Raw genomic sequence first — 25265 nt, 5'->3', positions numbered from 1 at the left:
CATTGTCCCGTGACACAATAGAGGTGCACTCGCTTTTCGTGATATACGTACAGTATATCACGAAAAGCGAGTTCATCCACAGAAGGTTGTGGACCAATCATTGTTGCCGATGAGGTAGCATTTGCCAATCTGACCCCAGCTTCATTTCCTTCAATGCCTGAATATCTAGGCACCCAGTAGAGCGTAGATCATTCCTAATATCCAATTCAGACACAGAAGCAAGACAATCCCACACGAGCCTTGACTTGAATTCGTATGAGTTTAGTGTTTTAGATAACTCCACTATCAGTGTAGATGTTAATTGTTTTGTCTCTAAACTGTTTGTTAAGATTTCCTCAAACGTATATTTCTAGTTTTGTGTACAGTACCTAGTTGCTTCTTTTGGCAAATTAAGTAAATATTTTACAAGTATAATATTGTTTTGTATGTATCGAACGTCTCATTTGAAAAATGATTACATGCTACTGCACAGGAAGAGGTTACACATATTTGGGAGTCGTAAGCAAAGAAATTACTATTGGGTAAGGAACTTGACAAACAACAGATTAAGTGTGTTTATTTGAGTATGTTTACAGTTACATTGTTACTTGAATTGTAAGATAAACTACTAGTGAGTGTGTAGTATAAAACATTTTCCACAACGTTACAGAGGAATATTTCTCCTCTATAAATTGTAGTCCATGTAAAACATCTTATGGTGAAATTGTACCCTGCAACATGGCATCATGTTATTTCTCCATGAACATAAATAATTCGGGAAAAATACTGTTGCGTCTGATAACAGTTTAAAACTACACTACCCCTCTTTAATTAAGAAATATTTGACATAAATTATGGATTTTACGACTCTTCTCAATTAAATGTTTACAAGTTTGCAGGAATAATTAAAAAAGGGCATTACTACAACTTGCTTTACCGTTTCTTGGTTAGAAAAATAGTAAAACTTGAATCAGAAGGATACTGAATTTGTTTCTTGTCTATCTAGATCTACCTCAACTCAGAACCATCGAGTACACGAGTGTGTTGACAAAGAACCATTCACTTTTAATACCTATAGGCTTTAATGTATTCCAAGCTGACAGTAAATGAGGAACTATGAAATTCCCTAGCAAGTAATTGTACCAGCTGATTCAATAGATGCAAATTTAAATTAAACATCTAAATAACTTCTTGGTCAGCATTGTACGTGTTACTAAATTTACGGAAAGTAAATAAAGAGACATCTTATAACACTTAAAACATATATTTACGCTTATACTGTTACTCACAAGACGGTAAATATACAATAAAGATAGTAGGTAAGTGGTGATTGATTTCGATTGGACACTCCAATCATCATCAGACCCAATAGGCGAATGGGTCATTCGCATTACCCAATAGGTCATTCACCTATTGGGTCTGATGATGATTGGAGTGTCCAATCGAAATCAATCACCACTTACCATCTTTTTTGTATATTTACCATCTTGTGAGTAACAGTATAAGCGTAAATATATGTTTTAAGTGTTATAAGACGTCTCTTTATTTACTTTCCATTAAAAATCTAACCAACCAAGATAGCTTCAAAGACAAATATTTGACTATTAAGAGAACTAGACATTCCATCCCAATGTTATGGTTGTCGCCAGATTCAAAATGGGCGTACATTGGTAACTCAATGTTTAAAACATACTTGTGTAAACATGTGCAAGCTGGTTTATCACTTGCGTAGTGAACTGTACTCACAGAAAAGTAATCTAACACAATTTTTAGCAACTACCCTACCCAAAATTATATCTAAAGAAAAAAATCCATGCAAAAATAGATGAATTGGGTGTGTGTAATAATACTAACTACTTCTCAGTTTTGTTTTAATAGTGTTTATTTAACTGATAGCATTAACAGAAAAGGTGACTAAAGAAATCACAGTCAAGTTAATACTGTTCATGCTTACTAATAATTACAATAAGCAGACCTAAGACGTTAAGTATATAAATAATTTATTGCAAGGTAACGAGGCAAGAATAAGGTTTTGTTGGGTTACAGAAATTACAATTGTTATTAAAACAGTAGGTTACTTCTTTCATGTTGTCAGCCCGTTAAAATATGTTTAAAAAAAATATTGGGACTTATTTAAAGTAGAAAAAATTGATTTAATGTAAAAATAAAACTAAGTGTGTACCTTAAACAAGTTTTATATTATATGATCAACAATGGTATGAAAGAAATACCTGATCGATAAATTTGAGATACCGTTTAGCCAAAGCAAAAAAGAATATTATTTTGAACCGAAACAGTAGTGGTCATGTAAAATGATTAAACTCTTGAGAAAAGAGCTCTTGTAGGCAGAGGACTAATTTTCACAATCTTGGGCGGACTTTGGCTAAAATATGTTATTTGACAAATAAGACAACCAGACTGTAATCTTTTGCATATCTGGATTTGTATTAATTTGGCGGGACCAAAAGTTATCACTGTTACCTAAATAATTTGAACACCTTTTTTTTATTTCATTCTGAGTAGGCCTATTTTAGACATTCAGATTTTAATGGAACATTAAGCTCCGAACCCTGTCATCTGGTATAACTAATGGATTGACAAGGCAAACTAAGTAACCTATTGTTTTAGTCTTTGTATCAATACTAGAGGCAATAAAAGAATAAGCGACTGGGTTTTGTCAACTTCACCACATAATGTTTACAAAGCTACGATTATAAACATTACATTTATAAAATTAATAAAAAGTAGCTTTCAACTCCTTTTAAATCCTAAACAATGGGAATATAAAAATATATAAATGCACTAGCAAGCATTCTTGTTTTACTCCACCAAAAATAAATTTTGTTATAATTTTCAATAAAATAATATTCCAAATATATATAAAAATATAACCCAATACAACTGATGGTTAATAAAAACAATTTATATTAAGTCTGGTTCTAAAAGGCACAATAAGAGGATAAACACTTATCTTAAAGAGGTTTAAGATTTTAAAATTGTAAAACATGTCAGTAAAATACTTAAAATATGTTATTTCTTTATTTAATTAACTAGCAACTAAATTTGTTCCAATGGCATAGTAAATACATTATCAACTGTAGGACGGCATATGCGCAAGACTTAATAATTTTTAAGTGGACTTACAGTACAATGTTATTTTAATAATGTAATCAATAAATATATTCATATTCAATTTTTATTTGAGATAGGGTCACCACCTATGTGTGTATTTTCCAATATTTAAAAAATTAGAATACTTTGTATTAAAACAATAAAAAATAGTACTTTTACTTCCAACAATTTGATCACGTTTTTTGTTACACTCCTGCTTCTTGGAAAACACACAACTTGTTAAGCTGTGGCATGTAGCACATCAATAGGTTAGTTTAAATTCCTAACTTGCGTGAAGTCATAGAGATAATTGGATTATAATTGGAGTCACTACTCTCTGGTTAAACATTTAATGAAAAGCGAGGCTTCAAGATGGCCGCTTGTTGCTGTGTTTTGTTGGTCACACTGTCTCAGTTTGGTTGGACCTGTCAAATTAAAGTCAAGATGGCATCGTCCTGTTGTCGTTAGTCATTACAATGGTTAGAATTATTGGAATGAATTTGACAGCTATCCAACCAAAATCAACGATGACCAACATAACCACACGATAAACAGCGGCTACGCTTATCAAACAGAGTGGCGACTCCTGTTATAATCCTTTCATCTCTATGTGTGAAATTTAGAAAACAATCACATTCAGTTATGACGCTTTGTGTATTCGTTGTTTATTTATTTTAAAAAACAACTCTAAATAAAGTAACATCATTTTTGCATATATCAGCTGTTTTATTTCAAATTTTGTTCACATTTCAACAAAGATAAGAGACTAACCCTAAAGAAGTTTGCTTACTTCTTGCCTGTAAAAATTGGATCCCTTTACTTGAAAAACTTAACATATTAACACAATAACCAATCATTTAAAAAATTCAACAAATATATAAATTGCAATAAACTCTTAATTTTGAAATATTATATATTTTTTTATTTCAACGTAACAATGGTTATTAAAACTTGCAAAACAATAACCTGCAGGAATGAATTGTTTGCAACTTTGTTTCTTTAACACGTTCGCTGCGGGCTCTAGTTCTTTACTGCCACGCTGAATGCTCGCCGGTGAGTGTTGGCATCTGCATTTCATTCAATTTCTGCGCAGCAGCATACCAGGAGGAACGGGTATTTTTATGTCTGCGTTTAGCTAGGAATGGGTGCTATATTGTGGTGTAGGTTAGTAGTAAATTTCCCCTTAAAATCCCTTTTCCGGCAAGCTTAGAAATGAACTTTTTGTAACGTCTTTCTCCCTCCAATACAATGGGACCGGCTAGTTCTAGACAGTGCTGCTATCTGTGAGTGTTTCAGCAAACTACGTTGACTTTCGTCGTAACGCAGCACATCACCGCACGTAACTTGCTATTTGCCAGACAGAAATCTTTTAAAGCCAAACAGGTTCGCTTGACACTGCACCGCAGCGGGGCAGTACGCTGTGGGGTTGGTGGGCTGCAGCGAACGTGTTAACTAGCACAAACCTCTTATAGGGGAAAATGGGAAAACCCTGTATCAATAAATGTCAGAATCACAAAGCAAAGCTTGATGTAAAACATTATATTTGAATACCACAAAATGGTTATAAATAGAATGGTAAGTTATCTATGCATTGTTTAAGCACACCGTTAAAATGTTATTACAGACATTTACTGACATAAAATATATTTATAAACTCAGCAAAATTCTCAGACTCAAAGTTAAATATAGAAATTAAAAAAAAGGATAGCTAGACAAATAATAAAAGATAGGTAGCACATCAAACGAATACCTTTGGGAATTCACTTTGTCTCGATGCCTTCAACTGTGCGTACAAATATTAACAAGTACAGATAAAAAAGAGAGACAGCAAATGAAATTAGTTAATTATACGTTAATATAGTCTAAATCACATATAGCGTATAGTGAACCATTGGCGTACTCTAGCCGTCAATGAATAAACTAAAAGTAAACAGTTAATCGTTGATTACCAACTTAACCTTACCTTCACTAAAATTAAGTTAAACATGACTGCTATCCAAAATTTGCAAACTAACTATTCATAATGGGTGCATGAATATAAACAACCGCACCAATTCCTTTTAACTTAAAAGTAAGTAAAAAAACTGCTATTTACAAAGTGAAAATGTAATATCGTAAAAATAAATAAACGTTACAGGAAAACTCTCTCTACCAGAGAGCGGAGTGTTGGTTCATGTCGGACGGAGTGAGCCAGGTTATTCTCTAAAAAAAACACACACAAACTGTATTACCAACAAAAAATAAAACAAAAGCACATACAAACATTTACGATCTTTAAAATTAATAAGAGGCAGTTGCAACATACTGTAGCTGTATTTCCTTTGCCAAACTACACTAAATCTATATAATTAATACGCCAACATGAAATTTATCCTTTGAACTCCTACGCCATTTATTAACCTATTTTGACCATTGACGTCTCATTAGAAAGAGCGTGTCGCTTGAATTATCAAACTAACCTTAAATTTTTGAAAAAATTCCTTGGGTTCTGCCCCAATCGCTTTTAAAAATCCCATGTTATCCTTATGAAGAACATATTTGTTTACATTATGATCAGCTGGATAATTTAATTGCTGTTAATATTTAAGTTACAACTAGTGTACTTGTTGCTCGAATTCGAACAATTGCAAAGTATTACAGGATTTACAAACCGATAACAGTCATAATTTTCGATGAGTTAAAAGATTAAATTCAGAGATTATGTAACTAATGGAAATACTCACATTGTCCATACCGGTTCAATATTATCAATATGTCTTGTAAATATTTTATCATTTTTCAAAAACTGATCATATATTTTAGTGTGTTCTACAAATGTTTCCCTACTTACACATAACTGCATAAGGATGTCCATGTGTATCTACGTCATTGATCGCCTGCATGGTACCATAATTGTCGCCAGTATGTTACAAATTTCAGTAATTTTTTTAAACTATGATCAAATATTTTCACATTACTTAAGAACTACCTGATTTCCTGCATAGCCTGTCCATCACAATTTTATTTGAACAATTTTAAGTCTTTTGGTTGATTGTTCTAATAACATCATTATATTAACGTGAGAAAATGCAAAGTTAAAGGCCTGATGTATATGATTTTGCGTTTCCCTCAATTGTGAATAACAATTGAATCATTTAATGAAAGTTTTAGTAAAGGTTTCTTGAATATTGTCATATTCTTTGAAAATCACTTGACTTTTATGGAAACCAATTCGGCTAACGACCTCGTTCGTCAATTGTAGGAATCTTCATCTTGTAGGTGACTATAATACTTTGCAATTGCTCGAATTCGAGCAACATGTACACTAGTTTGGAAGTAATTCAGTAAGATTCATATATATTCGGATATATTTTGAGTATTTTTATGTAGATATAAACCGAATGTGTTGGAAAAACAATGTTTTAATAGTTTATTAGTCCTAACATAGTAACGCTGCAGAGGTTGATAACTAGTAACTTGAAGTTGAAATAGGAGGTTTTAGACCAAATTTTATGGTTTTATCTTTACAAAGTGAACATTAAATTGGAAATCAAAATAAAACTATTTTGTGAACTATTCTGTGAACAAAATCACAGCCATAATTAATTATTGAAAGAGATACTTTTGTCAAGCTGTTTTTGAACTTTAGTATTTCGGATTATCACGGCGCTGCTGTATAGATAAACTAGCTGTACCCGCGGGCTTTGCCCCGTTTAACTTCATATGTGAGCTCGTTCGCATGGCTCAACCACGTCCTGGTTTAAGTTCGTTCGCTAAGCTCACACATCCTGGTTGAAGTTAACACATCTTAAAATTTAAGTAAAAAAAACTTTGATTCCCTCTAGTTATAATGTAATCTTAAATTTACAATATATCTGAAGTGTTCAGCGAGAACATTGGAAAATATTTTAAAAGTCATAAACTTCATATATTTTTTTTTACAAAAAAACTTTTAGTCACCTGAAGTAATATATGTTAAGTGTTTACCAATTTACCTTGTACTCATTTAAATTTTATCATTGGCCAATATCCGATAAAGAAAAGTATTGCTTTATTACATTACATTAAATAACATTTTTTATTTGATATCTTGGTATATTTTAACCAGAAGTTTTGTAAGAAAACTAAAAACTAAACCCTTTTAAAATACATGATACATAAGCTAATCCTGCTACATAATACTTGGAAATGTAATACCCATCACTGTACTAAGCATACAATACAAAGTCATACAAAATTCCCTGTTTAAAACATACAATACAGTATAACACCTCATTTCCGACCCTAATGGGACCGAGGCAAGGTCGGATATCGGGAGGAGCATATCTTGCGGTCTCGGCGACACCGATAATCGTCTCCCATGATTATATCTTGCGGTCTCAACAACACTGGTAATCATCCCGCATGATCAAGGCAACAACCGTGAGCATTACCTTGCATTATCGACAAAACCGGTAATGGTCTCCCGTGATCACAGAAACCCGCAAGAATGTGTGGTTGTCTGGTGACACCGGTGTTTCTCTGCTGCGATTACGGAAACACGCGTGATCGGCCTTTCGGTTAATCAAACACCTCTCGATGCTAACACCATCAGGTAACAAGTAGACAGTCGGACACTGGGTCGGATATGAGGCTACTGTATACATAAAACACATATATACACAGAAAATAACAAACATGCCAACATAATATTTAATGGGCTGTATAAGTTCAATCCATACCGACTGTACACAGGAGTTTGGTTTAAGTGACAAAACATCCACACAAATATTTATACTTTATAGTGATTACCCAAAGTTCCCCAACAGGCTTCAACCCAACCCAAAAATATGGTAACCTCCCAAACAATCCTTAATAAATAAATTTAATTTCCTAAGGTCTTTGTAGTATTTGGTCTTATTTTGTTACAATATCCATTGAGCAACACTTTTAATTCCTTTTCTTAACCTTTTTCTCACCTCAACTGTCTAACAAGTCTTGTTTAGTGATCTGAAGAGAGTGAAGAGTAATATAAACAAACCAACAGGCGACAGCAGTAATAGTGCTGGTGGCTAGTGATGTGAGCCTTATCAACACAATACACCACAACTGTTCTATTATACTCGGTACTCTACTAATCAAACTAACTACTGTATCTATACTGGACCAATATTGGGTTTTTAAACTTGGTATTTCAAATATACTTCTCAACCTAGCATTCAAGCTGCATTCGTGTGCTACTGTCAACTGTTCATCTCCTTTCGTATTGTTGCAACTGTTGTTTCCATAATTGCTTCAGTTTCAAGGAAAGCAACTGTTTCAGTAAAAACTAAGATGTATCTCATCAGTTAAATTTTAAGAAATGATATTTAAATGCATATTAGGTTATAGAGCTTAATTTGGTTGCACAAAATGTATACCACAAAGAACATGTCTAGCTGACAACACAAGAAAAATACACATTTTGATCTCTTCATCTTTTGCTGTTCTAAGGGTACATGTAACATAAATTAAAAAAAAAAGTTCAACCTCTGAAAAACGGATGGAACATAGCTACTAAGGTTTAGAAACAAAGATGCAACACATTAATCCTATCTCTTAATCTCATTGTGGAAAAAACTAAAATTAATATTGTGTTCTTCACTGAGACTCTAAACAAATGAAAATCTCTAAAATCTCCAACCGAGAGTGAGTTACAGTCCGACAGCAGCACACTATAATGGACAAGTCAAACTTGTCATGATGAATTGGCCTCTAAATTGTCAGAATTCCTATAAATGTTACCTGAGCTGTCACAACGATCCATTGCTGTGATTCAACTATAGTTGTTTTGAGATGAGGAAAACAAAGCACACCTTCAGGTCAGAATCTCAAGGTTATTATGATTAAAATCAAAATCCCTCATGTGTGGTAAACGAAAAGTTATATACAGTTGAACCCTCATATCCGACCTCGGCATAACTGACTAGTCGGGATAGCTGACATAGTGTCCAACTGTCTACTTGTTACCTGATAGGCGATTGCACTGAGAGCGTTTAGATAACTGAAAGGCTGATTAAGGTTGTTGCAATAATCGAGTCAGACGAATGATCGAGGAAGACAATTACCGGTGCCGGCAAATTCACAATACAGTTAGAACCTTGATAACAAGACTCTCATGGGGATTATAAAATAAGACTTGTTATCAAGGTTGTCTTTTTATCAAGGTTTGCAATAACATGTGATTAGGGGTACAATAAATTTTAATGGATTTAAAAATGACACTTGTTATCAAGGGTAACTTTTTATTGAGGGTCTTGTTATCGCGGTTCCACTGTATATGCTCCAAGTGTTGCCGTGATCGTAGGAGGCGTAAACAATGTCATCAAGAAAAAGGATATCCTCACGGGTGTTGTCGTGATAACGGGAGAAGATTACCTGTGTTGCCGATATCGTAAGATATCCTCACAGATGTAGCTGTGATCGCGGGAAATGATTACTGTTGTCGCCGTTATCGCGAAAAATGCTCCTTCCGATATCCGACCTTTAAACCTTTCCGACCATTCTCTGGTCCTGTCATGGCTGGATAGGGGTTCTACCACCCTGTGGTTTTTTTTTTTTTAAATCATGCAATATAATGCTGCAAATAATTATGTTATCTTTGAGTATTCTCGTTATTATCTGTTGCTGAATAATTATCAATGTTCTATTTATATTTGTTATTTGCTATTTGTTATTGCTATTTATTTTTGTTTATATTTGTTGATTCAGTTATGTTTTTGTTACGTAATTTCTAATATTCTATTTATATTTGTTGCTACTGCATTGAATGTTATATTGTTATGGTTGTATTGCTTTGCATTTTAGAATTGTAAATTGTTATTTTTGAACCATTATGTGTAACTGTTATTGCTGATCTGTATATCAACAGTTTGTAAGTCAATATTCTATTTAGTATTAACATCTTTGGCTACCATCTTGATGTTCACAAATTTGTAAAATTGGTTTAACCGTGGGAAATAAATAAATAAATACTGTAATTTAAAACTTCTGACAAACTCCACCATGAGGAATTCAATAGCATAGACATTCTGACTTGAACACATGCTCCATTCCTTGTGGTCAAAACAGCTGTAGTATAATCACACTTCAACCGATCGTTCAACAGCCATAATTTTTTAAACAAGTCATACGATATTGAATCATCTACTGTTACCCATTATCGGAGACACCTACGACTCGTTTCTACCAAAGCAATGGCGTACACAAGCACTTCTATCAGCTAAAACATTGACTACTGTATATAGACATGCTCAGTGCCTGTGCCCTGGTGCAAAATGCTTCTAATTCCAAAACAGAATACCAACCCATTCCTGGTCGGAGACTGGTTGTGACCAGTTGAACCGTCCCCAATAATCTGTAATCAGATAAGGGACATAGGCAACTGCGCAAATTTGAAATCTTAGAAGATAAATAGAATTTACAGTCAGACTTTTAAGTCTGGAACCGTTTAACACATTAGTTCAGGGTAAGCCTAGAAGGCGCGGCATTATCACTTAGATGAAATCCAGTGGTGATTATTTTGGTAAACATTACTATAATTAAGTGAATTAACTTTGGCTTGATTTAAATTTGATTTTAATTCACAATTCTGGAAAAAGAGAAGTACCTTTGATAGCACATTGAAAACTTTAAAAAGCTCCCACATTTTGTTCTAACACCCTAAATACAATGGGTTTTACTATTTTGTAGACAAGACATTTTTTTATGTTACCAAGTTTTTTTTGCTATTCCAGGTTTAAGAACTTCAATTATATAAGATTACCTTTTTTTTTGTTGGCTATGTTCTCGAATAAGATGTTTGTGTAACCCTATGCATTTTTCCAGCTTGCGTAGCATCTTTTAAGGGTCTTCTTAAGCTATCTTTTTATCACTAAAACTATAGTCTCTTTATTTACAGATGTAACTGATATAGCAGTTGGATAAAGCGAACAAGAAGTGAAAAGGAGAAGAAATAAAATGGAGAAAGAATTACCTCCTGTTGTGACTCTACTCTTAAGCATATCTGTCGCCACGATGTTCGCTCAAAGTGACTACGATAACAGTGACGTGTAAATAAACAGACTATGGTGTTAGTGATAGAAAATAGCTTTAACAATCCCACACAAGCTGGCAAACTGCATAGAGAGACACAAACATCTTATTTAAGAACATAGGCAACAACAAAAAAAGTTGTCAGCTATGACCCCATTATTTTTAACTGGTGTACTACAATACTGAATATTTCCGCAATGACTTACGTCTCCCATGGTGTCATGAGGTTTAAATGCAGTGTGCCGGCCATACAGGTGGGGCAAGTAGTCTTCCCGTTCACTGAAATCAAGAGCAAACTTAACTAATCAACATAATAAATCCTCGCAGAAGTAGTAATATTAGTTGGCTTCAGTCACTTTAACTGCAACTGGATCATGCTCAAAACAACTAGGCTCCAAGGCTTGTATCCATCAGGCGCTCCCCTCAGAAAAAGATCTGGTTTGGTATTTATTTAGTTAAATTAAAATTACAAAAAAATACTTTAAAATACAGAAGTTAAGAGAGAGGATTTCTGAGAGCACAAACCTGGTAACACCGTAAGAAATAACATGCTGCGATCCAGTTGTAGTCATAGAGATCAATGGTAATTGAGGGAGAATGAGTGTAGGATTAGTGTGAAATTAACAAGATACACTTTTATCTTACATGTATACATACATCTACATCTTTATGTTTACATACACCATGGTTAAACACTTAAGACCATTAAACTTAAAGGGAGAAAAACTATGGATGATTACAAATAAATAACACATGTGTACATAATCTCTTTCCATATACTAGCTGTTGGAAATTGTTTGAATAAACAAATATAAAATCTAAAATCTAAAGTAACTCATTTGTGTCAAAGCAGACCATCCAATTCTTCATCGGTACGGCAGGGCTCAATGACTAAGATTATTAATCTAAGATGTACTAGTAAAAAAAGATAGTAAAAAATCCTATTTATGACATAGATGAATTTATGAAATGTGAGTTTTTGTTGCAGTTAAGATGGCCTTATTGTAGACAGATTAGATATTGTATTTTTTTGACATTTATTTATTTATCTATGTGTCTTTTGACGGAACAAATATTTGTTGCCTTGTTACTTGTTATTGCTAGTTAAGTTTGACAATGTCTATTACAATATGAGTATATTGTTGAAGGAATAAAGAATTTGTCTATTGTCTATTGTCTACTACTCACCCGACCCACACATCCACAAGATTGATTAATTGTCAATCCCCATTAAACTTCCAACAATTAAACCTCCCACAGTCCAAAAATGATTCATTTAAGTTGATTGCTTCCAAAGAAGGTTCTACTAGACGTCCCACCTATATGGACCAGCTGTAGCCAATTTTTTGTTAAAAATAACGTAGTTGTGTTTTAGAACATACATACCGTCTGTCAGTTACAGATTGATTGTTGTCGCGAACCTCCTTTTCATGCCTGGACTTCTCGGATACATACGAGTTTTCAAGCGATTCCAGAGAGGAAGAAACATCTGTAAAACATACGTGTGTTAGAAGCATAGGCCTAAACAAAAATCAACCCCAGATGAGCTTAAAACAGAAAACTGCTAAGAATTGTGATTCTTAAAAATCAGATGGGATTATTTAGTTACAAATAATCCATACACACATAATATACAAGGATTAAAACAATCTAATACACTCACCACGTTTTTCATCAAAGAAGCCTTCAAACAGGACAAAGTTGTTGTTCTGAGGGTATATCTTTGCTAACCCGTAGTGCTTGTTCAGGAAGGACAAGAACGTTTGAGATGGTTTGTCAATCGCTAGTTTACAAGGCACAGTGTCTTTATCCTGAAAAATAAAACAATTTAAATTTGCCTAAAAAAGGACATTCAGATAAATAAAACTGATTTGAAGATGATTCAATGGTTAATAACAATATTTCTTGAGAAACTAGGATTGTTCCTACTTTAACACACTCACTCTCGTTTATCTGAAGACTCTTCATACAGGGGAGTGTGACAGCTGGGACTGAACCTGTTAAAGGCTAATTCTTGATGTCTGGCCACAAAAAATGGCATTTGACCGATGATTGATAGATTTTTCTAACTTAACGATGAAATTAACGGTTTATCACAGACATATTTTCTGTGATATTAATAAGGGTCCAGTAGATGGAAACACGGCAACAACGCTGCACATTGTAGCAAGTCCAAACCCACAAGGAGCTATTTAGTGACCAAGAATTCTCTATAAAAACACAATCAATACTAACATTTTAAGTTGTAAAAGTACAATAGGTACCAATTTGTTTACAAAGTAAAGTAAGTTAGACAGTGTTATAACATACCTCCAACATATAGTCAAACATTATCTTTCCTAGTCCAGTCCTCTGCTTTGATTCATGGACATAGAAGTCAAGTACGCACAACGTCTCCTTCTCATGGACCATGCCAGTTGCGTCAAACAGGAACAAATGTTTCACTCCCATCTTCAGAATACCGACAACACTTCCGTTTCCACTGCAAATTACAAGTTTAAACTAAATATTTGGCCTTCACTAAATTATACCAAGCAGGATAAAAGATTCCTAAAGACCAGAGTGGATTTAGAAATCCCTACAGAGGCTAGTAAACTTCAGTTACTAACTTTGAAGTTGTATATGAAAATAATCCTCAAATACAAACTGATGTAAACATCTCAAACTTTAATGTCAGCTAAACATTACCCAAGAACAAAATTGGGTAATTATTTAGTAGCCTAAGTCTACATTGGGATAGGATGTAATTTTTAGATGTCTACTTACAGTTTTTTCACGCTGAATCCAAAAGCAATCAGTTTTTGTCGGAGAGATTCCTAAGAGGCCGTACAATTAAACAATTATAATATCAAGGTTCAGTTTCGTTGAGTTATTCAGATATTTGTGGTTTAGACGAGTCAAAGTTCTAGCGGAGACTAACACTGAAAGGGGAGGAAGGTTTGTGAGTGGAAACAGCTGTTCCGAGTCAATTTGCAAAAGTTAACGGACTTCTATGGCGTTCCGAAAATACAGTATCACAAAAACAATAACTTACATAAACTATTAATAACGTCAACATTAATCTTCTTCTTCTTATATATATAAAATCCAATGTATGCTTGTCTGTTTGTTTGTCCTTTATGTGTTACCAAACCGGCAAAGTTGTTGTATACACCCCCGGAAAGGTTTGTGTGAAGTTTGGTGCAGATCCGTCAAAAGGGCTTCGCCCTAGTGGCTCTGGGGTTTCCCATGTTAACCTTATGAGTACTTATATTTAAATGGAATTATAGAATCTTAACAGCTGGTTCAACGAAACAATTTAATTCTGTGATGTTCAATTGCATTAAAAAGATAATAGGTGTACCAGCAGGGTGCAGCACTATTATTTTTTTAAATATACGACAACAGCTAATTTGCAACCAAAATGTGAGTGAGCATAGCGAACGAACTTCAACCTGGAGGCGAGTTAGCGTAGCGAACAAGCTAAACCTGAAGGCAAGTGAGAGCAGCGAACGAGCTCCAACCTAAAGGTGAGCAAGTGTAGCAAACGAACTTCAACCAGGACGTGATTAGGCGATGCAAATGAGCTCATCTTGAAAACAAACAAACATTTGACATAAAACCACATTAGGACATGATAACGTCTGTCGGGCCAGCTAGTAGTCATCAGTAAATGTAGCCTACGTAATTTATTCTCATAAAATACAAGGAGTAGAGTCTATGTCTCTACAATAAGATGAGCGCATCACCAATACCAAATTGATACTGTCACTGTATTGCTGTAATCTGTTTGCTAAGAAGACATATAAAAATTACATCATATCCCAGTGTAGACATACTAAATAGTTGCCGGTAATTTATTCATGGTAAAAAATAAAATAGGGGCTTTAAAAATAGTGTAGACCTACATATGATTGGCTTGAAATGGACCATAGGAATAGTTATAGGCCTACCTTTAAAACTGAGGACCGGATAGTAGATTTAAATTACTGCCTAATTTAACCTACTGTACCTTGTATGGATAGATTTTGAAGAAGTTTCTATTTAAAATATTATTACAGTAGAGTCCAGCAAACTCGGCGTAATGTACTTGGCGTAATGGAGGGGTGCCAAGTTTGTGAAATGCCGGGTTATTGGGAACTAGAGTTAAAAATGAGAACAATACAGTTATTAAGCTTTTTAAACACCTTTTTTAATTAGAATTATATTACAAGTCAGTATTAAGTCATCAGATATAGTACAACAAATCCTTAGTATGAGTTGCAAATGATTATACTTGAGCTGGCTTGTGTCCATGTTTAACTCGGACTCAAATCACAAATTTTCTGAGCCAGATGATGGCCGAGTTATCCAGACTGCTAGGTTATCCAGTGCCGAGTTTGCAGGACTATACCGTATATATAATATTGAGGAGAGGAGGTAGTCAAGTTTAAACTGCTGTATTTCATTTAGAAACATTTACAGTTAATTAACACAAACAGTTAATTAACTTAAAGCTAAGTTAGGCCTAGATGTCACCACTGTCTTTACATAGGATCTGACACATTGTCAAGTTATTAGGACTATTCCAAATCTTTTACCTTTGTTTGGCAAGAGAATATCGAAAGATAACACTAGGCTAATACAGCGTAGGCTACTTACTGGTTTTCCCTAGGGTCAATCATGATATAGAGAGTGTGATCGCAGTTTCTTGATTTCTCTGCACTGGTGATAGGATGGTGTAGGCCTTGTGCTTTGGCTGAGGCCAGTCCCATGGAGTCTACTATATCCGCCACTTGGCTTGCTACATGTCTGATAAAGGTCAGAAATTATAAGTCGCTAAGTAAGACTGTACAATGATTCAAATAATTGTAAAGGTAAGCAAAAAAGTGTTTCACCTTTCATGAATGGGGGTCAATAAATTAGGCATATTACTTAGGGGCTATTTTTAAACCTTTGCGGTCTATAGGCCACTTAAAAGTGCCCACTGTCCGTTTCAAGCTAGATATGGCATCAAATTTACCCTGTTGTATTCAGAGATACACTAGGCCACTTATAGTGCCCACTGTTGTTCTGGCGTCAGGTGTGATGCCATATTGAACAGCTGTCCTCAGTAAGTATAGGCTAGCTATTTCTGGAAACTTGTTTGCTGAAGTGAAGTGAACATATAGCCTAAAACTTGTAATTTTACCTATAAATTTTAAGTATAATAGAGATGGAATAGGGCCTAAAAATTTCAGTTTATTACGTTTAAAATAAAATGTAGGCTATGTTTCTACTACTATAAAAGTTTGAAACACAAATAAAAAAGTACTTGATATAAAATCCCAAAACATCATCCAGTAAATCCCTTTTATTGTCAGAATTCATATTTAAATTATTAATTAGGTAACTTCACAACTCACATAAAAATCAAACTAAACATACAATATCCTAACTGCACGAAAATGAAAATAGGTAGGTATAGGCCTATATCCTAATATAGTATAAGTTGGGCCCAATGAGAACCACTGCTTGTTGACTGTGATTTCTAAACAGACGGCTAGACACTAGCTTTAATGGCGCATTTGTAATATGGTTAAATAGGCTAAACGTTGAACAGAGTGCAGCACCTTCAAGGGAGCTAGACACAATTACAGTTTTTAAAAGACAAAATTCATAACTTGGGCACTAAGTTATGAGTGGCCTAGAGACCGTTTGAGCATATCGCTAGTGGGCACACTGAGTGGCCTAACGTATCTGAGGGACAGACGCGGGGCGTAACTGCGTCTGTCCATACTTGGCGTGTAACCATACTTGACTGAGGAATGATTCTGGGCACCAAGTTATGAGTGGCCTAAGATAGGCTACCTAAAAGAACATTAGGGAGACACCATTAGGACAGACCGCAAAGGGTTAAACCTAACCTTGAATTGACGTTCAAATGTGCACAACCTACTCAAGATTCACATGATTGCATCATCAAAAGATTCATTTGTCTCTGTAGTTACCACATTACTAAGTAACTTAAACTGGACTCATATGTTTATCATTGTGCTGTTCTAATGGTCCTGGCCAAAGAAACAGCTGGATTTAGCCAGTTACAAAGCTACACCGATCGTCCCAACTCCATTCTACACTCATTGTGCAATCTAGATCTCATTGTAGGCTAGATATTCAGCTAAAGATAGCACCATAGAATGTGTCACTGTCTTAAAGAATTGAGTTTATTCGGCATGTTATTTTAAAGTACCGTAGGTAAGTTTACAATTTAGATGGAATCATTCAATGTCTGTGTAAACTTAAGCCAAGGTAGGCCAACTGAACTTAGGCCTAAGTTACAGTGGGTATTTCATCAACCAGTAGGTTTAACTTAACCCTAGATCTGGCGCTGGTTGATAATCAACCACTAAAACGTGAGTCCTCAGTGGCGTTAGTCGATTATCGACCAAGACGACATGGTTCAGGGTTTTCTATAATCAATTAACTTATGAAAACCATTTTAAATCGCAATAAATCTTATAGGCTACCATTAGAAATATGAGATTCTGAGGATTCATTTTCATGTATAAAAAAATTTTCAGCGAGTATTAGCCTATGTAGCGAGAGAAATTGGCTAGTTTGAAAAACTAGAGAGTTCAAAACAGATTTTGGCAGTGGAAAGTTTTGATCACCTGACTACAAAAACAGCTAGGCCTTGGCCTATAGGCCTTTAACTTATATGTGTGTAGGACTAGGCCTATATTCACAAACAACTGTTCTGTGGCGAAATATATGAAACCACTAGCCTACAAAGGGCCAAAATATAAAATGACCTATGGCAAGATGATTGACCTAGAATAGGAAAGTTTAAAACATAACTTAATGCTAATATGAGATTGAGACTTACGATGCTCTTTTTCTGTCACCGTTGAAATCCGCTGGTAGCAGAGTGTTACATACTTTGGAAATATAATTTTGGAAGATTTCATTTAAGTTGTAATTGAATTCCATATTTAAGGCACTATTTCAACAAAGAATACAAAAAAATTGATTTTAAAAGTTTACAGAAACGTTCTACAACCAACAAGATTAATTTGATAGATTTAGTTTAGATTACAACGACAACCTCAGTCCAGTGTAGACAGAAACTCAAACTAAACTACTACAACCTACAACTTCCTGAAGTTTTAATGACGTATTACGATATTATGTTCAAAAAAGGACTTGCGACTGAAACTAGAATTATTGCAACAACGAACAACGTAACGTAACCTAGAGAATCTTAAATCGACAATCGAGAATCGACCAGCAGCAGGAAGAATATTCCGGAAATGGGCTTGTGGGCTGTAGCTGTCAAGGTACATTTCACACATGGTTTTTGACATTTGCATAAAATTACCTATTATGAGTCATAGACGTTTGAATAGAAAGTAAAAGTTCTACTCCATATACATCATTACTGCATAAAATAAAATATAAACATAGATAAAACCAAAACATACTCCCAAACTATAGCCACGGCCGCCTATAGCCCAACGCGCCCAAGCGTATCAATTCAATTCAATCAATTATCAATTATTTAAGATGGGGACGCCACTAAATGAATCAAACAAGCCTTAACCCTTTTGATAGGAGTAATTATGTCAGATTTATGCTGCCACCAAAATCCCCCTCTTTTTGTGGGACATTTAAAAATTTAAAAATCATAAAATTAAACTTCTTGCTAAGATTTCATGACCACCAAAAGGATATGATATCTCTGTTTATTGGGAACGTGCTAACGTGCACTGGGAAAGGTCCATACAACCTTTACAACAAGATTAGACACGTGTCCTCCAGTTACCCTAAACAACGTTCAAATCCCACAGTGCAATGAGGTTAAATACTTGGGCTTGCCCCTAGAAGACTCACTTGGAAAAGCCACATCTGGAACAAGAGGATTTCGTTAAATTTAAAATTTAAAAATCTTTCTTGGCTATTAAATCCAAATTCTAAATTAACAACAGAAAATAAATTACTTTTATATAAAACTATTTTACAACCAGTATGGACGTATGGTATCCAACTGTGGGGGACATCCAGTGAATCAAATCTGAACATCATCCAAAGATTCCAATCCAAGGTTCTAAGGCACATTCTCCAGGCAATTTGGTTCGTTAACAACGAAGTGCTCCATAGAGACAGTCGGAGTCGAACCCCAACGGTCAAAGAAGAAATTTCAAGGTTAAGTGCAAAATACTTAAAGAAATTAGAGTACCATCCCAACTACCTTGCTTTGAATTTGTTGGACAACAGCAACTGTATAGATTGAAAAGATGCCATGTTTTGGACCTGAGTAGTCGTGTTTAGAGATTTATGGACTTTAAACTTCGTACCAATATGCAAAGTTTGTGTGTTAGCTTTATTGTTGGATATAAAGACTAACTACTGTGTTTAAATTTTATCATATTTGCTTATTGTTCTATTTTTGTTGAACAGATTGTAAATTAAATAAAACTAGTAAAAATTGAATACTTGTGTCAGGCAATATTACAGTAATCATAAATTTTGTTTCTTTAACTGAGAATGCTCTATCCGATAACTATAATAGCGAGCTGTGTTAGCGCTAAAACAGCAATGCGAGAGTTGGCGCAGAACACGTTGGAAATTTTAGTTTGAAAAGTACGAACTGTACTCTGTACCATAGATAAAACAGGTTAGTCTATGTCTGTACTACCGTACTGGATTTTTTTGCTCTTGAATTACTCATGAATTTTTTTTTGTTGGCCTGGTGGACACCCTGTCTGGATATACCGGCTTTCTCGGTATGGTGGTAGATGCACTTTTCCTTTATGACAGCAGGATGAAAATCCTTTGCCTCGTCCTCTTTTTTTCTTTAAAATTTAGCGCACCACATTTCTGACATTTTAATGCCATCTCGCCAAGCGAATGCTGCTGAATTCTTGTATTAGTCAGTACAATTTTGTAAGTACACGTTACCACTAACTGTTCCAGCTCCTCGTCTGGGCTCCTTACGTTTTGCATTGATTGCCGTATGTTGACTCGCCGTGTCCGACCGGCAATATTTCTTTTCCGTCGGGTCCTTGGCATGTATAATAGAAACTATAATATAAAAAAATTCTCCCGTCGTGTCCTATAGGTAAAATTTCTTTTCCTACAGTCACCCAACAAAGTTTGTCATCGTCACTATACTGTACGTGATTCAATCCCTTTGATATCACGGACGATTAATATCAAACATTAGAAATGACAAAACAAATTTTAACAAAAACTAGCTATCTTCTTTATTGTATTCAACAAAACAACATACTAAACTATTTTCTTTTTACAAAACAATTGAAAAACATATGACTGTTTATATATTAATTATTAAACAGTCTTTTGGCAAACTTATATGAAATATATTGAGGGGTTTTCTTTATCAATGGTTAATCATCGTACGTCAATCATCCCCCCCCAAAACCCTCAATATATATTTTGAAAATTTTAAAACTAGTTGTTAAATCTGGTTCTAGATTCATTTCTGCACTTGAACCTCTTTTTCTTGGAATATGTGGTGTTTTTCTTTTTAAGTGTCTTTCTCTTAGAAGGTCTTCCTTTCTTTCTCCGTCGCTCTTCATTACTTCCTTCTTCACTTGCAGATTCCACATATTTTCCACCATCCTTTTTCCTTACTCTTCCACTACCTTCACCATAACTCTCAGACTGGTTGACCTGCTGCAACTTCTGACAATTTCTCAGTTTTAAGTAAAGGTATTCTCTCTTTTTGGTCTTCCTTTCCCTTTCCACCTTTTGTTGGTACTGTAACAGACAATGTTGCCTGTTGCAGTGTTTAGGGACCATCTTGTCCCACTGCCTGAGCTTCAGTTCTTGCTTCTTCCCTCTCATCGTATCCTTGGCCTCCTCGAAGTATTCACACGACGTAACATTGAGTGCAGGTAGTATCTCGGTGTCCTTTGCAGTTGACGTGACCCCAGGAGAATCGGTCCAATGCAAGATCCCATCCTCATCTCCCGAGATGGCTGATGAGTCCTCGACCATCACTGTCCGTCGCAGGATCTCTTCTGCACCTCCTTTGATGACCGATAAGTCCTCGACCCTCTCTGTTGGTCGCAGGATCTCTTTTCCATCTCCTAAGATGGCTGATGAGTCTCCGAGCATCTCTGTCCGTAGCAGGATCTCCTCTGCACCTCCTATGATAACCGATGAGTCCTCGATCCTCTCTGTCTGTCGCAGGATCTCTTCTGCACCTCCTACGATGACCGATGAGTCCTCGACCATCTCTGTCCGTTGCAGGATCTCTTCTGCAACTCCTGTGATGACAGATGAGTACTCGACCCTCTCTGTTGGTCGCAGGATCTCTTTTCCATCTTCCAAGATGGCTAATGATTCCTTGACGATCACTGTTTGTCGAAAGATCTCTTCTCTATCTCCCAAGATAGCTGATGAGTCCTGGACCATCTCTGTACTATTCAGGATATTATCTGTATCTCCCGAGAAGGCCAATGAGTCATCAAACGTCTCTGTCTGACGTAGGATCTCTATACCTCCCAGGATGGACGATGAGTCCTCAAACGTCTCTGTCTGACGTAGGATCTCTATACCTCCCGGGATGGACGATGAGTCCTCAAACGTCTCTGTCTGACGTAGGATCTCTATACCTCCCAGGATGGCCGATGAGTCCTTTGCTAACTCCAAGATATTTTCCCGGTTGTTGAATTTGATTTCATTGTATTTAATTTCGATGTCCGATTTATCTGTTTCATAGGTGTTAGTAATAATTTTAGTTTCTAATTTTGATTGGTTTTGGTTTTCCGAAATCTTTTTAATGGAGGATGAAATTACATTTTTGATGCCTGCCAAATGAGTATCCAATTGTTTTGATCGAGTATCTAACTGTGCCGAAATCTTTACTAGTAACATACTCACCGGGTCTGCTGGTGGTTCTCCTAATTTTGTCATTTCTAAATTAAAAGTCCTGTCACGGTCGCCAATTTATGTCGTCACTATACTGTACGTGATTCAATTCCTTTGATATCACGGACGATTAATATCAAACATTAGAAATGACAAAATAAATTTTAACAACAACTAGGTATCTTCTTTATTGTATTCAACAAAACAACATACTAAACTATTTTCTTTTTACAAAACAATTGAAAAACATATGACTGTTTATATATTAATTATTAAACAGCCTTTTGGCAAACTTATATGAAATATATTGAGGGGTTTTCTTTATCAATGGTTAATCATCGTACGTCAAGTTGGCTTCCTTGTACTGTTTATAGTACAGAAAGCTGCTAATTGCTGCACATTTATACTTTGCCGTACGGTTTATACTTTGCCGTACGGTTTATACTTTGCCGCACATCAGGATTCCAACGAAACAACACAAAACAGCGTGGTTCTATTATGCACGTAATCCGAGTACGCTTGGAAATAGGTTGGCAACACTTAAAGATAATAATACTATGAGCAGCTGATTGACTATTATAACTACGATTTAACCTGTCATTTCGTGTTTATAGTTTCGGTATTTCTGAACTTTCTGGACTTTTCTTTTAAACGTTTTTAAAACATTCCTACGATCTTAATAAACAAGAAAATACCTTTATAGCATTTTTTTTAGGCGCGGAAACCACTTCAAATTACAAAAACATACGGAACTATATTCTCAAAACGCGGAGCACATTTCTTGACGAGGAAAAATAGCGGAGTGATATGGACCGCGGGTACTACTTTCTCTAGAGCACCATTTGAGTTGCCACTTGCCAGCTGAACCTAAAAACGTGTTGTATAGTGTTTGAAAGACTAATTATTCATATGCTTTATAGTGACTGTAGGAAAAATATAATGTGTAACACGAGTGAAAAAGGCCTTTGCTGCACTCGAGATCATTCCGCACTCGCCTGCGGCTCATGCGTAAACATTGCTCTCGTGTGCAGCAAAGTGCCACTTTCACCACTAGTTACACAAATAACTATTTCAGGGTTTATAATTATTTTTAAAAACATGCAAACTGTTTACATTTCAAAACCAAACATAACAGCTGGGATTTATTTTTCTTTAAACTAATTTATTGACATCTGTTTCAGAATATAATAACATTCAAATCAGTCACAATGTTATCCTTATGAAAGGAACTTTGAGGACAGGCCATGCCCTTAAAAAGATATATTTCGTAAATCTAAAGCTTGTTTGCACATCTACACACATAGACGAACATTTTGGTATATAATATGTGGGGTTAAATCTTAAAACAAAAAAGCCTTATTGTTCACAAAGTTTCATGTCGCGTATTAAATATATAGATAGATGTTAAACAAAAAATCATTTCAGTTCAGTTCAGTCAGATTCAGAAAGGTGAAAGATTCAGTTCAGAAGAGTTCAGTCAGTACAGTCGTACAGTTCTATTTCTACAAGGCTAGTCCGTAATTCCGTAACAACGATATAAACAACTCATGTAGTTTTTACATCGTTGTTCCGTAATGCGGCAAGCGGCAAGGCAACCGGCAGGCGGCAACGGCAAGCATCACTGCGGCAGTAGAAGAAGACTTTAGATAGAATAGAAGGTAGATAAAAAAAGGAACTCGGAGATATTTCTGCACCGTTATTTCCAGGTAAAAAGTGAGTCTTCTACTTTAATTACTTACAATTAACGTAATATATCAAAGTACCTGGAGAGAAAATTTCGTAGGCTTAAAAATCACGCCGATGCTTACAAGTAGGTTAGGTCAATAAAACAAAGTAAATCAAACTTAAAATAACCGTAACTCCGTTAATATTGAGCGAGGAAAAATTTTTGCAACGTTATTTTCAGCTAAAAATCTTGTTTTAGTGATATAAAAATCTATAGGTTCCTGTGATGATTTCTAATATCCTTGATATTAAGATCAGCTGTCGGTTAATACGCAAATTTAACTTGTTTATTTGTGTTGTTCACTTGTGTGAACCTGGCAATGTTATTTTTCGTCGCAATAAATAGCCTACCAAAACGTCATTTTCGGGTTCATCTTAAAATTTAGGTCAATATGGAAAAAAATCTCACTTTTGCGACCATTCACGACGTCGGGATCAGATTGGTAATACCTGTTTTGTTTAAAAGCATTTTGAAAATAATTTTGTATTTATCGTGGTAGCCCCAGAGGTAAATATCTTAAAATAATATCTCTTAAATTAAATTAGTTTTAATGGTAATAGAGACTACAACCATAGACAAAAAGAATGAAATATAGACTGTCAGCCGTGCTGCGGTTGCCATGGTTACCATAGGTTCCGGCGCACACCGCTGTAGTTTACGTAGCGCGTACGCCGTAACTACCGTGGTGCTCCAAGCGGTGTGCGCCAGAACCTATGGTAACCGCAGCACAGCTGACGGTCTATATTTAATTCTTTTTGTCTATGCTACAACTTAACCTGGCCTAAAGCATAGACTAAGGCCCGATTTCACCAAACTTTTAAACCGCCGTTAAGCCTTGCTCTAACTGCAGTTAGCTCTTAACTGACGAAATCGGATTTCACCACTCGCCGTTAGCGCTAGTTTAGACTAAACCGTCGTTAGATAATTAACTGCCCAATTTTGACCGGTTAACTTAACTTCTTTAATCTTTCGTTAAGTAAATATCAGCTGGTTTTAAGTTAAAAGTTTATATGGAAAGGCGAAATGGTAGAAGAGAATACGGTACGAATTAGCTTTTGAAAGTAAGTGATGTGATGGCAATGAATAGTAGCCTATGTTGTTCGCCTAACTAGGTGGATAAGAGAAAGGGTTAGTGATTTTAATAACAAAGATGAAATTGATTTTATTATTAGATATGAACAATCAAAACGTTTAGCCTTTTTCTTTAGGAAATGAATACAAATCACTGTAGTGGTTTGTGTTTAGGCTATCCCACATAGTGCATTGCTTTAGGTTATCCCACTTAAGGCTTTTAGTTAAAGCGTATATCTGTGATCAGCGACCGCATTGAACTGATTGGCGATCAAGAGCCGTACTCTTTTATCCCGGCTAAAAAGAGTGTCCCGGCTCTTCGACCTACATTATCAAATTTATTATTTCATTGTTCGAAAAAATAGGCTCCCTTTTCCTTCTCCCGGCTTTGGGTAACCCTAACCCAACAATCAAACAATTGTTTTGCGTTCGGTCAGACGTAAGTAAACCAAAATCTAAACCTAAATTGTCATTATTCTGCTAGTATTTGATAGAAAATAATTATTTTGGT

The 25265-nt window shown here is 35.3% G+C and overlaps 2 protein-coding genes across 3 annotated transcripts in view; one reads left to right on the top strand and one right to left on the bottom strand.

Annotated features, from left to right (window-relative positions):
• Window positions 1-1836: 1836 nt before the first annotated feature.
• Window positions 1837-18381, bottom strand: LOC128994388 (alpha-tubulin N-acetyltransferase-like). 2 transcript variants are annotated; one of them, XM_054418926.1, is made up of 8 exons: window positions 17948-18381; window positions 15742-15891; window positions 13432-13603; window positions 12785-12932; window positions 12508-12610; window positions 11328-11400; window positions 10395-10444; window positions 1837-5292 (listed from the first exon to the last, which is right to left on the bottom strand). In XM_054418926.1, the coding sequence occupies exons 1-8, from the start codon at window positions 18049-18051 to the stop codon at window positions 5286-5288; spliced, it is 807 nt and encodes a 268-aa protein (XP_054274901.1). In that variant the 5' UTR covers window positions 18052-18381; the 3' UTR covers window positions 1837-5285. The 2 variants fall into 2 exon arrangements, with proteins under 2 accessions (XP_054274901.1, XP_054274902.1); XM_054418927.1 differs by lacking the exon at window positions 10395-10444.
• Window positions 18382-23621: 5240 nt separating this feature from the next.
• The window catches only part of LOC128994142 (gastrula zinc finger protein xLCGF3.1-like), a 31422-nt gene continuing 29778 nt past the window's right edge, over window positions 23622-25265 (top strand). The window contains exon 1 of the transcript XR_008490871.1: window positions 23622-23670. The gene's annotated coding sequence lies outside the window, so the exon portion shown is untranslated. The remainder of the gene's footprint in view (window positions 23671-25265) is intronic.

This window comes from Macrosteles quadrilineatus, unplaced genomic scaffold (assembly GCF_028750875.1).
Source record: "Macrosteles quadrilineatus isolate MER2022 unplaced genomic scaffold, UCM_ALF_1.0 Scaffold_5__1_contigs__length_97177068, whole genome shotgun sequence".
Lineage (NCBI taxonomy): Eukaryota > Metazoa > Arthropoda > Insecta > Hemiptera > Cicadellidae > Macrosteles > Macrosteles quadrilineatus.
The sequence above is the reverse complement of the archived record's forward strand: the minus strand, read 5'-3'. Positions and strand labels throughout refer to the sequence as shown.